The sequence below is a fragment of the Protomyctophum bolini genome, assembly GCF_963924005.1.
Source record: "Protomyctophum bolini genome assembly, chromosome: 19".
Taxonomy (NCBI): Eukaryota; Metazoa; Chordata; class Actinopteri; order Myctophiformes; family Myctophidae; genus Protomyctophum; species Protomyctophum bolini.
The window spans coordinates 20,415,313-20,432,198 of record NC_137880.1 but is presented as its reverse complement, the minus strand read 5'-3'; the positions used below and the strand labels follow the sequence as shown (position 1 = coordinate 20,432,198).

The window sequence follows — 16,886 nt, the reverse complement described above, 5'->3', positions numbered from 1 at the left end:
ATTGGACAGGCAGGCAGTCAGACAGCTACTCATAGACAGGCAGACAGACAGCTACTCATGGAGAATTGGACAGGCAGGCAGACAGCTACTCATGGACAATTGGACAGGCAGGAAGGCAGACAGCTACTCATAGACAGACAGACAGCTACTCATGGACAATTGGACAGGCAGGAAGGCAGACAGCTACTCATAATAATAATAAACTTTATTTGTATAGCACCTTCTATGCAGATAGAAAGAGGATAATTCAAGCTTTCCGTACAGCTGCAACGTTGGCGAGTTTGACGTTATTTAATACAATTAGATAGGACTGTTCCGTTTGAATGAATGGGCCGTCTATGGGAAGTTGATGCTGGCAAGCTGGCAGCCGTGTGCATATCATCAATGGCATCCGCCTGCGGTTAGGTTAGTGTATGGGTAGGGTGTCGGACTAATGACTGTCAGACTCTTGGTATGTGGGAACAAATACCTGCACCCGTGTCCTCAATATGTTCTGAAATTAAATCTGAATTAAATCTTTAGCCCTACATGGAGGAGGCCACTAGACTGCATGTGGAGATGCAGACCATGATTTTGCTCCGGACAGAATTTGAATTGACGGGGATGTTTTGAGACAAGTAAAATAACTGCCATGGTAATGCCACGTTCCAAGGATGAAAGGTCAAACATAGAAGGAAATTATATGATTATGGCATTTGTTTCTATCCAGCATAGAAATGCTAAGAGTGGAGATGTGACCTGAATCAAACTGGCGTTTTTCTTTACATACATTGCATTAAGGAGAGATCATTACACTATCATGCAGCAAAGTACATGGGTCTACCTTAGTTCCCCACACCAGACGTGTCGGCTTCGACATAAACCAGAAAAACCTGACGCTGTCTGTGCACCGTAGTTACACAACACTGCAGCACGCAGGTGATCACATTTCAGGTAGCCTCGTAAAGTCCTACTGTGCTCAAGAGTAAGGCTACGAAAGCAATGGGGCAAAGCCGCAAAACGGTGGCAAGCTACTGGTTTTGAGGGGTGTTTTCTATTTTGTCACAATTTTCATGAGGGGTACCTACCTTTCAAGTGGCAATTGGAGACTAGAAAGCATTCCCACTAACCCAAATTAACTTAACTTAGTTTTGGAACAGTTTAATGCTTAGCTAAAAATACCATAATAATTACAGAAATCGTCTTAAAGGATAAAATAGTTTATTTTATAGTCTCATAGTAAGGTAGGCCTTAACTTGCAAGACAATTGTTGGCAGTATGTACAACATACCTGTAATTTCCATGGAATGGAATCGGACAAACAGACTATAACACTAATTATATCCTCCTAAATGGAAATAAAATTGAAACGATATACATACACACACATTTCCTAGACAAGCAAAAATGCTTCCTTTTTTCCTCAGGTGGGAGGGGGAGATTCAGCAACATTACAGATTTGACTTTGTAAAGCACAACACATTAACAGACTTTTCTTCTCGTACTGAAAAATGGGAACTACTTTTTGACATTCAAATACCTATTTTATACCCTTAAGGAAAACAACACGTGACAAATTGGTATTTTCCCCATTATTTGCGAGAATACTACAAAATGCATAACATACTTTTAGAGAACTTTAAAACATCCAATTAATGCCGTAGAGTATATAAAACCAATATTGCCTAACGTATTCAGCCATCTAAAGTCATTCACTAGTTCAAGCTAAAGGACAAAATACAATACAAGTTGAGGAGTTTCTCCTCTTTTTCCAAAACATCAATTTTAACAAAGGAGCTATATGTCCTTTTTGTCATCTGTTAATAAACGTGTCAAAATGGAAAACATCTGCAATCCAGTGGGCCTGAGGTGGGTTGTCACTTTTAACATCAACATTTGCTTCAAAGCATCTTCACATTCTTTAGTGGAAAAGTAGGCTACAAATGTTCTTCTTTTTTTTTTAAATCATTTTTAAAAAGGTAAACTTCTCCAGGACATGTCATCTAGATGTGTGTGTAAATTCTAAACTGGTTTCTTATCAAGAATAATCAACAAAATAAACAAATTATATATATATATATAATTATATATATATATATATATTATATATATATATATATAGCAGTGCTTGGAGGGGTACGCCTGCCTGGCTCGCCCTCTCTCCCTCATTGGGAAAGAGGGGAGTGAATCAAGGGTACAAAAAGCATCAAGTCCTTAAGTAGCCAAGCTGCCTCATTTGGGGTTTTGGATTGTTGATGTTGTTTGGGGAGGGGTACCAATGCTGGAGGGTCAACGAGAGACCAAGGGAAAACAAGAGAGATAAGAGGAAGGGGCGATAATCAAGATAAAAATCAAAGCTCTACTGTACTGTATGTGGATTTCTGCAGTCGTCTACCACCCTGCTGGCTCCCCCCTCCTCTCTTTGAGATTGTGTGGAGGGCTGGGGGGGTGGGGGTCGGACAGACGGTTCTCATTGAAGGATCAGCAGTCTCCAGAGCGAGTCCACCCCAGACGAGAGATGGAAGGAGAGAGAGAAAAGGACGGGGTCGGGGGTCAGCTGTGCTCTCTAGCTGGTCTCCCCACGCAGCTTCTTCCTGTTGGGCCTCTCCTCTGACTCAGACTCGGAGCTGGAGTCAGAGCCTCCGTCGAAGGCCGACACGGCGCTGCCCTTGGGGTTGGTGTAGAGGCTGCTGTCGGACGACGAGTAGCTGGCCTGGAGCTGGGTGGAGCCCTTCACCTTCTCCAGAGCACGCACTGCACAGGACAAAACAAGAGGAAGGATGCAGTGATGACTGGTGAGACCATCAAAGGAGAGAGGAAAAACAACCACCCAAGGTGGGGGAAGAGGTAGGTCATACAGATGCTTCCATCAAGCAGACCGACAAGTGGTGAACAACTGAAAATTAGGGTGTATGTGCATGGTATTCATAGAAGCGCAACTTACTTATGGTCTTACCTTGCTGTTCCAGCAGGGCATTCTGCCTCTTCAGGTCGTCGATGTCCTGCTGGTGCGTGTGGTTTTTCCGCCTCATGTACTGGATGTACTCTGTGGCTTTGTCTAGGATTTGAGCTCGGGACGCCTGTTTGATAGATTGCTGTCAGCGACAAATGAAAACCTAAAGCATGACGCAAGGTTGCAGTGTCCTTATCACATTTCTAACACAAAGCCCTTGTTTCTGCCATGCCACAACATAAGACAGAACCACAGGCTTCAAAGCTGCAGTCCGCCTGGTGGGACAACTGTACTGCAGCAGAGTGCAGAAAATCTAGGACAACAATAATCCAGCTGTTCAGAGGCAAGTTGTACACAACTCCTCTGAACAGTTCAGAGCCTAATTTATGCTTCATGGACTGAAAATAGATCTATAAGCTCACTGTGTGCCACATTTGCAACCCGTTAACTTGTAGATTGCCCATTTTCAAGTATGAATTGGGCATAATATGACATGACGGGGGCATTCGGTCTGACTCTGGCAACCGTTATGAATGCCTGTGTTTACGTATCACATTAACCAAATACTGCTTAAGCCACTTTGGTGAACAAATCCTATAGGCTGGCTTACTTACTCATGCCTAAACAATCAACTAGGAAATGCTGGCTAGAACTACAAGGTCAAGGCCTTGGGTTTGATTGACGGCTAGAACACTTGCAAGATCTCTAATCAATGCCAATCAAACGCATCTGTACCATGATATTGTCCATATATGTGACCTATCTTTTATCACCACCAAGACTCACTTATTCCCAGAATGCTGAGGTAGGAATACGTTTTTCTTTTTAATTGAGCAGTGCTGCAGCCCATTATTTTTTTTAACAATTTTATTTTCTCCCCAATTTGTAGTCATTATGGCAATGAATTCCTCCTACTGCTGCTTGGACAGCGAGGAGCCAGTGAGGAACCCAGAGAGAGAGGACGCGTAGACCCTTCGTCCTGCTCCTCCCGGTCAACATTCCCCGCCGACAGGCACCAACACAGCCCATAGGAACATGTGCAGTGAGTAGTGACCCTCCCAGCTTCCCTCCCCCTAGGAACGGCCCAATTGTGTTTGTATAGACATAGTCGGCCAAGCCGGTTGCACCGCAGTGGATTCGAACCAGTGGGCTGGTACTTTACCCCTGCCACACCCCAACGTCCCATGAAGTTCAAATTGTGGGAAACCCATAATTCCCATAATTCTGTGGTGGAAATAAAAAAGGTGGAAACACTCCCATCAACCTTTATTAGAATATAAGCATTTTTATTGATTTTGCCACTTGCAATGTTCATTAATATATTTATATACAGTATGACATTTTTTAATCTCTATCAAATATAATACATTCTCTACTGCTTTTTGATGGAATATGTAGATGTCTGCTACATTAAATTTTAGGAATTTCTGGACCTTCTTCTCAGACAATACACTAGAAATTAACTTGGAAAGGGGAAGGCAGATGAACTCCATATAATATATATATTGTTAATGCAACAACACTATTGAGAAACATCCTATATATCTCAGCACATCCGTCTACTGTACTGAAGGGAGGCGTAGCACTTGGGGGGGGGTGCGGTGGAGGGAAAGATCTAAATGCTCTCAATGTCGGGGATGTCAAAACAGGAAAAGACCAACAAAATGTCCTCATAATAACTTCCTGATGCTGGGCCAAGTATTTAGACCACATCACTGTGTCTCTGGCTGCCATTCTGTACTCTACTACCATCTGCCCTCATCCTAGTCTCTGGTTTCCATCTCCTATTCTCCATGGACGAGCACAAGTGTACCCAGCAACAAGCAGCTGGGTGGGTCTCTCTGCGTTATATGCCTTTTTTGCGTGCTGGTGTTGCGCACTGAAAAACAGCTAATCTACAAGCTCACAACGTGTTGCACTCCCGAGCTTGTAGTCCCGCCATTTTCGGTACGCGACACCAGAGCTCAAGTAATGATAACTCAAGCTTTAGCATACAGGTTCAGAAACAACAGCAGTTAACACCAGAAGAATTACATTGATAAAATGTGTTAGTCAGTGGTTTTCAACCAGTGATCCTTCAGGGGGTTCCAGGTGGTCCCCGGCTAAATGATGGAGTTGAGCCTTATAGATCTTTAACTCGAGAGAGTAAAATAAAACCAAATGGACCCATAAGAGTCCATTTGGTTTAATTTTACGCTCTCAAGAGTGGAATTATTGTTAAACATCTGTACAATTAGAGAATGTAGAAGAATTGTTATTTCTCGTATTGGTACCACATCAATACATTATGTAATTGTGAACAATATTCTAAGATTAGGGTCTGAGAGGCTAAATCTCATCAAATGGTGGTCCGTGGCTCAAATGTCGAATAAATAATGGACCTCGATATGAAAAAGGTTGAAAACCACTGACTTAGATAATGCATTACATTTTGTAACTAAACGTGCAGGTTAAATCATCTAGCAAAAATTAAGCAGTCAACAATAATAAGCAAAACACAATTGACAAATAATCTTATACAAATCCCAAACCGCTCAAAGTTTGCTCCAAAACGGGTTGGGTTGACCTCCTGCAGGGCTACAGCTGCCCAGTGCAGGCTTTACCAACCTTTTCCCCTTGTAAGGCAGGCACGGAGTCCCGTAGGCTGTGAAAGCTGTCTTTGATGTGGTCCCTACGCTTGCGCTCCAGTGCATTGTGGTGTGCCCGTTTGTCTGCCTGCAATGAGAAAGTCACAAGGGGGTCCTTCAGCCTGGCAGCAGACCAGTGTGGGGAGGGGGGGTTAGGACTCCCTACTGCCCCCCAGTCCCCTGCACTGGCTCAAAACAGACCCTCAAGGGTCAATATAGATTAAACACCATATACCTGCAGTCTACATTTCTGTTTACAGTCAGCATTTAACTAATCCATGATTACCAATGTGAAGCCATTATATCAATATAGATGGGCTAACTAGGAAGAAGCTTGTTCAAAGGTTAAGAAATCAGAAATGTGACAGCAATGTTGAAAAGTCCAAGCAACCTATACCCAAATTATTTTAAGTAGTCTAGGAGTCCTTTTTTTGTCAACGTTTATTAATGATTTCCTCCTATACACAGGTTTAACATTTATGTCATAATGTGTCATTTACGTCATATTGTCTCTTTATTGTTAATGGCATTTAATGTTTGTTTCACCATTACATCACCTAATCAACACGAGTTAGACTTTAATATATTAGCGCCCCTCACTTCACACGGGTGTGATTTTTCAATAAAGAATTAGCCGTCTTTAGGATTGTTGGGCCTGCATGCATGTGTGTCCGGATCTAATCTTGCAAAACGCTGGACCAATCATTGTCATTGCCAAATATCTTGTGCACACTGCCAGTAGGCCACAGAAGCATGTATATTTTATACTGAAATATTTAGTCAAATAATGTAAGACAATGTAAGCAAGAGAGACATCCATGTACTAGTCTTGTTTCGTTTAATATAATTTAAATTTACTATCAATGTTGGCCTACTTTCTGGAATCACTGTCTCTACCCACCACCACTGCCCTTCATTACGTGTGCCATACAGGAGTGGCTGCACTAAGTCATGATCAAACACTAAAGCTATTGAGACGAGGAATTGGAGGCTGCCAGATCCTGGTTGAGGATTACATCAACTGAATAAACCAGCAAGCCTGTTGGCTAGCTGCAAAGACTGTTGCACATGGAATAAACACTTATGCAATGTACTTCAAACACCCATTTTTTGTATTTTTTAGCATTTTTAGTGTTATAACATTTGATATATATATATATATATATATATATATATACTTTGTTCATAAAAGAAAATCGACGATGTACAAGGAACTATGACTTGCAGATCGGCTATTTTTGCTTTAACAATTTTCACTTATTACTGCAGTCCAAGCTTTTAGGAAAAAAATCACACTTGTGTGAAGTGATGGGTGCCCACTGTATTTATATCGGCCACATGACGTGTTACTCGTCATTTAGTGCCCTAAACAAACATTAAAGTCCATAGACTTTTTAACTTAAAACTTCTAAACATTCTACTTGGCCATAGAGTCCATATAGACTTGGCTGGCAAACGGGACCGGGTTACGTCATAAGTGGCACAAACCTTACAAATCCCATAGACTTGGCTGCCATATGACCTGTCACCTAATCTTAAAAAGCCATGCATTGGAGGGCTAGTGCCCCACAAAAAATGTCACAATAATACCCTATCTCAGTTCTTTACTAGCACCCAGTAAGATACAGTCTTGCACTAACCAATCCAGCCTTCTCTAGTTTGAGACAGAAGTCCAGGGCCCAATCATGTTTTGTCCAATCAAAATGATAATACACTCCCAAAAAAGACAAGGTTAGTCAGCCAACTATTGTAATGTGTTCAAGTCATATCTTGAGACGTGGTAGAAGTCACGTGACCATCATTAGGATCGTGTGTGTGCATTAGGAACGTTTTGTTATTTTACCAAGCTGCTGGCATAATAGCATAACAGCTGGTGGCAATTTCATTTCTCATGCTTTATGACTTTCCTTTCATCACAAAACCAAACTAACCACAACAAGTAGAAGAGATAAAAGAAAATAAATCTGCTGTGTCACGTATGTTTGTATTACATTCTGACTAACAAGAAGGCAGGAAGTTATAAATAAAAAGAAAAGCTTTTGCACACCTACAGGCGACAGGTGTGTAGGAGAGGGTATGGTGCCCGACAATAAAAAAGGAACAAACACGCACAAACTGTCTTCAAATGCAGTGAAATAGCAACAGGCTTCATCATGCTATCTTTATCTATATATATCTATGTTTGTTCATTTTTCATAAGGCAGGAAGTTAATTCATTCCTATTCCAGCAGAACTCTCCCCAAAGAATAGAGCTGATGAGCTGCTAATAGTATCTCTGTGCCATCATAAATCATTTTTAAATTATGGTGTCAAAGTAACTTTTTAAAAGTCACGGGACATGCTAAAATTGTGCTTTGGTTGCATTCATATTTAACTGCCAATTTAAAACCACCTTTCCTCATTCCACACTCCCCATAACGAAGTTCGGTTATGAGTTATTACATTGTGCAGGATGGCAAAATTAGGGATGGGTATGGGACTCGGAGGATATAAGATTTCATCTTTTATAGCCATAAAAACACTCAAGATAATGCTATGGATTGTGACAATTATTCAATAATTCCATTATCAGTAGAATAGTGAATATCCGCACGTTAACAGTTTCCGCGCCATTAAGGTTGGGCGATAAAGCATCTCTGCAGCCCCGTTTGCAACGCGTTGAGAGCTTGTAGATCTGTCTGTGTTTTTGCAGCGCTGGTGTACAGGCGGAGATGAAGTGAAGTTCAATCAGTGCGTTGAATCAGCAGCAACAAGCGAGCCAACACCACCACCAGCCTGTTAGCTTGTTGCTAATGATTTGTCACTCCCGTTTTTACTTCACAGGTCGCACATTGGGTTGTGATGAGACACGAGACAGCACTAGTGTGCATTCTGGTGTGACTGTATATTATTTAACTGCGGACTCCGGAGCAACAACATGTAGGCTACACTAGTACATTAGCCTCGGTCCCGGCCAGGAAGCCAGCCTACTCTATGCAGCCAGCCCAGCGTGAGTGTGTGAGCTGTTCTCTGGGAGCATACCATTATAAAGGAGGGGGTTTTCCACACGGCCGCTGTTTGCTTTGCTGGCCCAAATTGATTTGCATTTTGCTCACACTACTCGCTGTAGGTTAATATCATTTTGCAAAAGAAAGAATTGCCACGACAAATCGCCTAATAAAAATAATCTGCGATTGGACTCGTAAAATCATGATTGACGATAGATTCGTATAGTCACCCAACCCTAATTGCCATTTGCCATAGATCTCCGTCAATTAAAGCCTTCTTTTTTAATGCTTTTTAATGCACGTCGCAACGCATGTGGGCATGTGTCAAGCATTACTATTACTAACCCTATCCCAAACCTAAATAGAACCGCAAGCACGTCGCAACGCATGTGGGTGAACATGTACTGTATGTCAAGCATTACTATTACTAACCCTACCCCATGGCCAGCCGGGGCGCCTGATGGAGGGGAAAGGAACTGGTTGGAATAACGTGTTCCTTCCACGCGCTATGTCCGACCAGGGAAACTCCCCCCTGTCAGGTGTAAAGGAGCAACTTGGACACTCAGGCATGAAGGAAGCATGAGTTCAAGTCCGTTGCTCTCCCCAGGTTGGTGGAGGTTGTGTAGAGCCCAGGATCACATTAGATCATTGACACAGGGGTGAAAAATGAGTTACAAAATCGTGGACCTAGACATAACCCACAAGCACGTTGCAACACATGTCGGACCAAAGCTAATTTCACTTTATCCGCAAAAAGAATTGGGAGCATCCGAACCCACTCAACCCAGGAGGTATGGATTCATTGAAAGTCTAATGCCTAACGACGCATGCTACGAGCTGGCTGCTGGAATGCTTTTCTAGAGACTACTTCATTATAACACGCCCAAGGCATGTAAAAGAAAAGGAAAAACCCCGCCCAGTAAGGCAAAACCCCACCCAGTAGGGGAGGGGTTGATTTCACCCAACAACACTGCGTGGCTGCCAGGGATATCCCCTTCCCATTGGCCAGAGGGCAGCTTTGCCGTTGCTTGGTGTCCCATTTGCCAGAGGAGCCAATCAGATCAGTATGACTAGGTCGCAAATTGATCGCTTACATTTCATGAGCATTCATAAGTCAGGTTTCACCTGACAAAAAGCTGACAGCTCATCAGAACGTGACAGCTCTTCAGAATTCAGAACGCGCTTAATGGCAAATGGTGGGCGTGGACGTATATATTCTCGCAACTCTACGAGCACAACTAATGCCAGGAAAAGTAAACATGCTGACATTTTTGCACAGTTGGGTATGGGCATTTGACAACATCATCACCATGTCCGATGTCAATGAGTCTAGCCTCGGTACCCAGGCTTTCATTTTCGTCAGGGCACAAATCTCTGCCACGACCCGCCCCCTCTAGACCAGAAACCTAACACGTTAGCTCAGGCTAAGGACAGTCAGTTAAGAATATTTTAAACAGCGTCTATGCAGATTTACAGTTCACATAAAATTAGACTGAGGGCTTTATATCTAAATATATGCAGCCCCATGCAGTCGTGGAGGATGGATGCAGGACTTCAGCATCTATTATGATTAAAGTGAGTGATTCACCTGGTTACCCAAAGACTATTACGTCTATTTATACTTCCTTGTATGTGTCTCTAACCAAAAATAAATGACTTTAATGCAAACAATCGCACTATAAATTAAGTTTTACTCCTTCATTAGAGGGCAGTACTGAAAACAGCTACAGTATACTCTGGGCGCCTAGGATAAGAGTTGAGACCTGAAGACTTGAAAAACAATCCTTATTCAATAAAGTGGCTGCCATCGGCTGGCTAATTTTGCCATTTACTACCCACTGTGGACTGCAGACAAAAAAAATAATTGCCGATCTGCAATACCCAGCCACCATGCCCATTTCATGACAAGGCACTAGAGTGTGGAATGCAAGTATGGAGACAGCTGCTGCTGCCTATTGCACAACAGTAAAAACCGTTTAGGATAGGCGTTTCCACTATGAGAGCCATGTGCCACTACTTCATAATATACACAAATTCAACCATGAGGCGTGACAGCTCTCCCTCCATTAACCCTACTGTAAACAAGCAGATGACTGGTATCGATGGAATGCACAATTATGAGTCTGGCAGCCATTTTGATATGAGGCAGGGTAGATGCTTTATCACGTGACATCCAACTAGTATCAGGTGGGCTGTGCCTGTAGGGAGTGTGCATACAACGTTTTACGCAGATCGGTGCAGTTATGTGAAGACGCGACTTGGCCTGTTCTAGTGCCGCCATGAGGCCGATTTGAAAACTGTCAAGTGACATTTCTTCATCAGCCTAGTGGGAATATGCGTACAGTTTCACCGCAATCGGACACTGCATTGACACGGCATTTTGTACAGAACGGGTACAAAACGGGCTACTCCTGAAAACTTTGGAAGCCAATCTTAGCCAATCAGGATGGAATATGAGACATCAAACAAACCAGTCTTGATCACATGACTATGGAGATCATGTGTACCGATTAGTGTGAAATTTGGATAAAATCTGAAGGAGTAATATAAGAAAATGTGTTTTACATACGTCGGCCTCCTGGTGGCGCTATAAAGAGCAGATGTGAAAATTCAAGGCAAATGTTTTTCCTTGGCCTCCAGGGAGTATGCATACAAGGTTTTACACAGATCGGTGCAGTTATAGGTAAAAACACTAATCGGACAGTTATAGCGCCACCATGAGGCTGAGTAGAACATTTTCAAGTGGTATTTCTTCCTCCGTCTACTGGGAATGTGCATGCAAAATGTCAGGGAGTATGTGTGCAGAGTGTGGCTGCGATCAAGCCAACGGTGCCAGAGATTAGCTGTCCACAAACGGACACGGATGGAGTGCAAAACCTACTCTTTCCCCATGCCTTCGGCCTGGTGGAGACAATTAATTATAATCAATTTACCATCAGAACAATTATCAAATACAATTGTTAGCAATTTAATAATGTGCCTTTCTTGTTTGCAACATATGATGTTATACTTCAAATCTCAATGTTATACTTAAACGTCAAAATGAGTACACAAACATTTGCTCGAGGTGCCGTATTCGACAGCCTGGGCAAACACAGCACATTCAATTTTGTATATTGCTACTCTGTCAGGTTAACTTTACTACAGGTGTCTCTTCATGCTACCTAGGTCGTGAGTGGGATATGGTATCTGGGTCATTAAGCACCTCGAAAACAGGTGTCAAATTTCCTAAGTGCAACCATTATCATGCCTGCCATCATATAACTGATCCCAGTTGCTGGCTGTCTCAGAGGGCATGGCAGCCAACCTGCCTTCCCATTCTATTCATACCTGGCTGAAAGACATTATATAACTACTACTCCAGGTGCTGAATGGAAGAGCTCACAGCTACTGTTGAGACCAGTGGTCTCCTTGCAATCTTGAAAGCTTTTGCCATTCAGTTTAGTAAGTGAAATATTAAAGATGTTCACTTTTTTTTCTTCCTTGCAGGGATTTCTTTGAGCACTAAAGCATGATAAATCATACAGCAGAAACACTTCAATCTCAGATATAGCCCATTGAACAGGAGAAAACAACAAATTAGCATAACGTTTTAATGGAGTTGAGACCACTTCATTTATGTATCTCTCAGATTAATGCATATCTTAGACTTGCATAAATGAATTCTCTCTTTGACAAAAGATACATTAAGTGTCTTGTGTAGACGGATACATTTATATTTTTTCCGGTGTGCATATAGATAACTTATCTCTGACCAATATGATTACACTAAAATGTATAAACACAGATAAATGAATTGTATATTTTACTGTACACAGATGGATAACTGAAGTACAGACAGGCCATGTGTCAAATTAAGTAAAAGTCAGCATAATTGAGTGTAGAAATGTAGATGTTTCCATACAGGTGTACCGCATGACGCAATTATCACCATCCCTCATGATGGTAAGGTAAAGATATCGGACAAGCTACAGTAGTTCGTGATTGAGGCACAGCTGGCAGGAGACTCACAAAGACTGCTCAACTAGTAGTATCTCAATAGGAATGTGGCGTCTGCAATTTCATCTATGGGAAAGATACGAGTAAATGGGGTCAGAAATTGTGGCCAAAGGCACACATTGGATGATCATGCTTGTGTGATATGTAACGAAAAACAGAAGAGAAACTCTTCCTCAGGTGACAAAGACGTCAATGCAGGATGCATCAGACTGTTTTAGTAAAAACAAAAAAAAAGTCCAATGACAACTACATTAAAAGTATGGTTGTGTTGCAGTGAATAAACTTTACTGTACACTGTATACACGTAGAGAACGGTACATGCTGTGGGGGTCACTGAATGGTCGTACGAAAATGTGAATCATATGCTATGGCCTTCACAGTCACCAGATCTCAACTCACTTGAACACCTACAGATTTTGAACTGACATGTTAGACAGCGCTCTCGTCTTCACCTCCATCATCATAACACCAAATGAGGGAATATATTTTGTTGGGCCAGTGTTCGAGACTTGTACAATCTATGCCATGGTGCACTGACAGTTTTAATTTATCTCTCTCTATATATATATATACACACACACACACACACACACACACACACACAAAGCCATTTTAGATGCCCATCCACCCATGTTTGCAATTCTCTGTCCACTGTTTGTACTAATGGTTCCTCTCATCTCAATTGTGTACTAATGGTTCCTCTCATCTCAATTGTGTGTAAGCCAAGTGTTTATTCCACAGCAACATTCCTAAGGGACTAGGTGGGCCAAGCTAGATGCAATTGCCTGACTTTCAAGTATACTGTAGTGGTGGGTCTCACGTTGCATATAGTCAATTTAGTCATGTGTTCACAAATTAAATTATAAAGCATTTGTGACGCATTTGTTAGACTGAAAGCAGGTACAGTTCTTGTATTATTATATTTGTATTAATGTTAATTAATGTGCTCTAAATGTGCTTTCATTCACACCCAAGAATGCAAAAGCCAACATTGCTGACAGAATGACCTCATGCTTTTTGGAGGGCAATAAAATAACAGGTTTGATTATAACAAAATAGTATCAGTTGAAAGCAACACACAGGTGATGGCCTACCCTATATGCCCCTTTGCATTCACAGTTTGCATATGATTTATCTATTTGAGCGGGGTTATGCCTTTATGTTCTGCTGTGCAAAAGAAATGTCGTGCAGGGTGTTTTTCTCGCCGGTATGCGATGCGGCTACGTCATTCATTTAGCCTGCCAGGACTCAATGGCCTGTCGAGAGAAGATGGCTCTAATCACTGGCTGCAACACAGGAAAACATCCTGCAGCACCCTTCCTGACACGACACTTTGTATACGAGTAGCAGGCTCGGCTGCAGCTCTACACACGTTCATTTTCAGTAGAACCAAACAAATCATCGATGGAACATGAATGCAAATGGTGACTCTGTACCGATATGACCTAGATGTGTAATGTGCTTGGCGCATCTGATCATGAACGGAATCCCCGTGAAACGAAGGGAACGCTGATCGGAACAGCTACTCACACAGCATGCTTTATTGTGCATTCCTAAACCAATGCAGCTATTCAGTATTATAAAGCTTTGGTCTAAATATAGATGTCGTGTCACCATTCACCAACTCCCTATGGCCGCGTAAACATACGGATGGATCGCGGGGGATACCCTGCATTGCACTAAGGTTATAGCTTTGCACCGTGTTCAAATCGCGGCAGAATTGTATAGTCCCCCCCAATTGAAAGCAAACACACACACATTAACTTGGCATGCAGTTAATATAGTATTGATATTGATTTCATTAAAGAATTGAGTTACTCTTAATCAGACGCAGCAGTAGTTTTGCACGTCTCCGGACGGTCTCCCATTCTTTAGTGTAAAGTCACATTTCTACCAACCAACATACAGCAGATTCAATTCAACTGAATTAACAGAATGATAAATGCAACATGATCAAATGTACAGTAAAAAAAATGTCGGCGTTGGGGCATTAAATTCCCCTAGCATTACGCACCACACCATGATATCTCGGTGAGTCTTCCTGCAAAGAAAACAGAACAAAAAAGTGCAATTGTAGCCACATTTTTTTCTCCACACTTGACCAATTGCCTACAGTAACTAGGTTCTAAAACAGTTTAGCAGTTTAGCAAAAGGAATGAGGCAAAAACAAAAGAAGCATTACCTCCCAAAATTACGAACCGAGGTTCCCAGAGAACCTCGCAGAAATACTTCTCTCACACAGAAAACAACAGCAAAGCTAGTCTGCTTAAAGGCTGGCTAACGCCAGCTAGCCAGCTACTAGGTTAGCAAAAAAATGATATTCAGAGGGAGGGGGAGAAAAATAAACTATTGCCGAATATACTCACGTCACTATCAACATCGATATCTTCATTATCACTCATTCTTCGGCGAAAGGGTCTATTTTAAAAGAACGGGCGAGTGAAAAACAACATGGATCAACGTTAACACCGATCAGGCGCTCCAGACCAGCAGCCAGACTAGAGGAGGCAGAGCGTTCAGTAATGTTTAGACAGCACTGAGTCAGTGAGCTGCGAGCTGGATGGATTACACGTGACTTCACTCCACACGGACACACACTGTTCCGGCGACACGCCTTGCGTCCCAATCGACGCGTCGACGGAGTCACGGGACTTGTAGTTTCATTTCGCTGCGCTGTAGTTCTCAACTTCTAACCCTGGGACGTAACTCTGCATTAGTATAACATAGTTGCGTTCGTCTTTTATTTAGCCACAGGTGAAGTGCGGATAAAAATGGAGGGATGGCCGACTCTGAAATGGTGTATTTTATTTACTTAACATATATTTTGAATTTGATAAACTACAAGACCCAGGAGCCTACGCTGTAGGCATCATTGAGATGAGTTGTACTACCCGCTGCACCACGGAAATTGTAGTTCAAGTTCGTCGCTGTGTGTCAGGCTACGATATCCACGTGTCTCACGTAGCTGCGCCTTCTATTGTTTATTTGGTCAATTAGGCTGCTGATGATGGATAGGGGCTATACGCTATGACTATAATATATGTTGTTTCTTCCACCTTTGCTGATAGATATCTCTCTCTCTCTCTCTCTCTCTCTCTCTCTCTCACACACACACACACACACACACACACACACACACACACACACACACAATACATTGTCAAACCCCTTCAGCTATGGGTGCCCTTCTGTTCTTTCTTTCTTTCTTTCTACAAGGCATTGACAGTTGCAGACCAGGCTAAACCTACAGTTGCGCCACTATTTGATTAGTAATTTTGTATATCTTTGTTTTCCCATTATTCTTCAACCCAGCCTTCACAAGATGCCTAATGTATTCTGTCATATCATTCATATGACATGAAACGCTTGCTTGTTGTAGAGCTCTGCTATTCACTACTATTTCTCCTTTTGCTAGTAGCTCAACAGCATGTGGGGGTCGGGGTGGTGTTGGACCTTCTACAGTCTATGTGTTGGACCAAATAGCAGATAATCTGTTTTATTTTCTCTTTTTTTTCTCCTCAAAATTCATGCTGTACATAAGGAGCTTACATAGTGGATTATTTGCCCTGCAACAGTGGATCAACAAATGTGTAAAAACAAAGCCTAGAGCTGTCTCAACCCTTCCCCTGGCAGGTCAGCAGGCCACAGCAGATGCTGCTGACACCCTTACTGCCAGTACATAATAGCAACCTACTATGACCCTCCTCCTCCTATTAGCTTTTCCTCCCTTGGTCTCCCTCTCATTCTGTCTTTATCATACCCCTTTTCTCCCTCGCCTCCTTCCCCATTCCTCTGGTCCACCCCTCTCTCATTCCCTTTATCATATTAGCTATGTCCTGCAGCAGTGCAGACAAACAGGGTCACCCAGAAATTAGGTCTGTAACAGTATAGCCTATTTAAGGCATGACAACACAATAAGGTTGGGCCTCAATAATGCATCCACTGTCATCATGACATGACGCCCCCCACCTCTCTTCTTTGAGCTTTACCAGAGGGTGGTCACTTGAAACTCGTGGACTTGAACCAAGGTCTACTTGCATAATAAAAGAGATTAGCATCATCTTTTGCTTGCAATGACATGTTTCTTTTTTGTTTTTAAACCAATTTTGATTTCAAATTCTGAGACTCCCTTTAGTTTTTGGTACATTATTTCAAATTTCTATTCATTCTTGAAGCAGATATGTCTCTTTACCTCTATTTGTGTCCTGTGTGACAACTGATTCTCCCTTGTTGGATCAATCATGACACCTTTCTAACGGAAACTAGACCCGTATGCTCACGCACGCACACACGCACGCCACACACACACAGGCCACAGTGAGTTATATTGCATTTGATCAG

General features: G+C 42.3%; 1 protein-coding gene across 4 annotated transcripts; it reads right to left on the bottom strand.

Annotated features, from left to right (window-relative positions):
* Nucleotides 1-1,183: 1,183 nt before the first annotated feature.
* Nucleotides 1,184-15,085, bottom strand: max (myc associated factor X). 4 transcript variants are annotated; one of them, XM_080791574.1, is made up of 5 exons: nucleotides 14,912-15,085; nucleotides 14,560-14,586; nucleotides 5,540-5,647; nucleotides 2,924-3,074; nucleotides 1,184-2,733 (listed from the first exon to the last, which is right to left on the bottom strand). In XM_080791574.1, the coding sequence occupies exons 1-5, from the start codon at nucleotides 14,945-14,947 to the stop codon at nucleotides 2,546-2,548; spliced, it is 510 nt and encodes a 169-aa protein (XP_080647700.1). In that variant the 5' UTR covers nucleotides 14,948-15,085; the 3' UTR covers nucleotides 1,184-2,545. The 4 variants fall into 4 exon arrangements, with proteins under 4 accessions (XP_080647700.1, XP_080647701.1, XP_080647702.1 ...); XM_080791575.1 differs by having other exon boundaries at nucleotides 2,936-3,074; XM_080791576.1 differs by lacking the exon at nucleotides 14,560-14,586.
* Nucleotides 15,086-16,886: the final 1,801 nt, after the last annotated feature.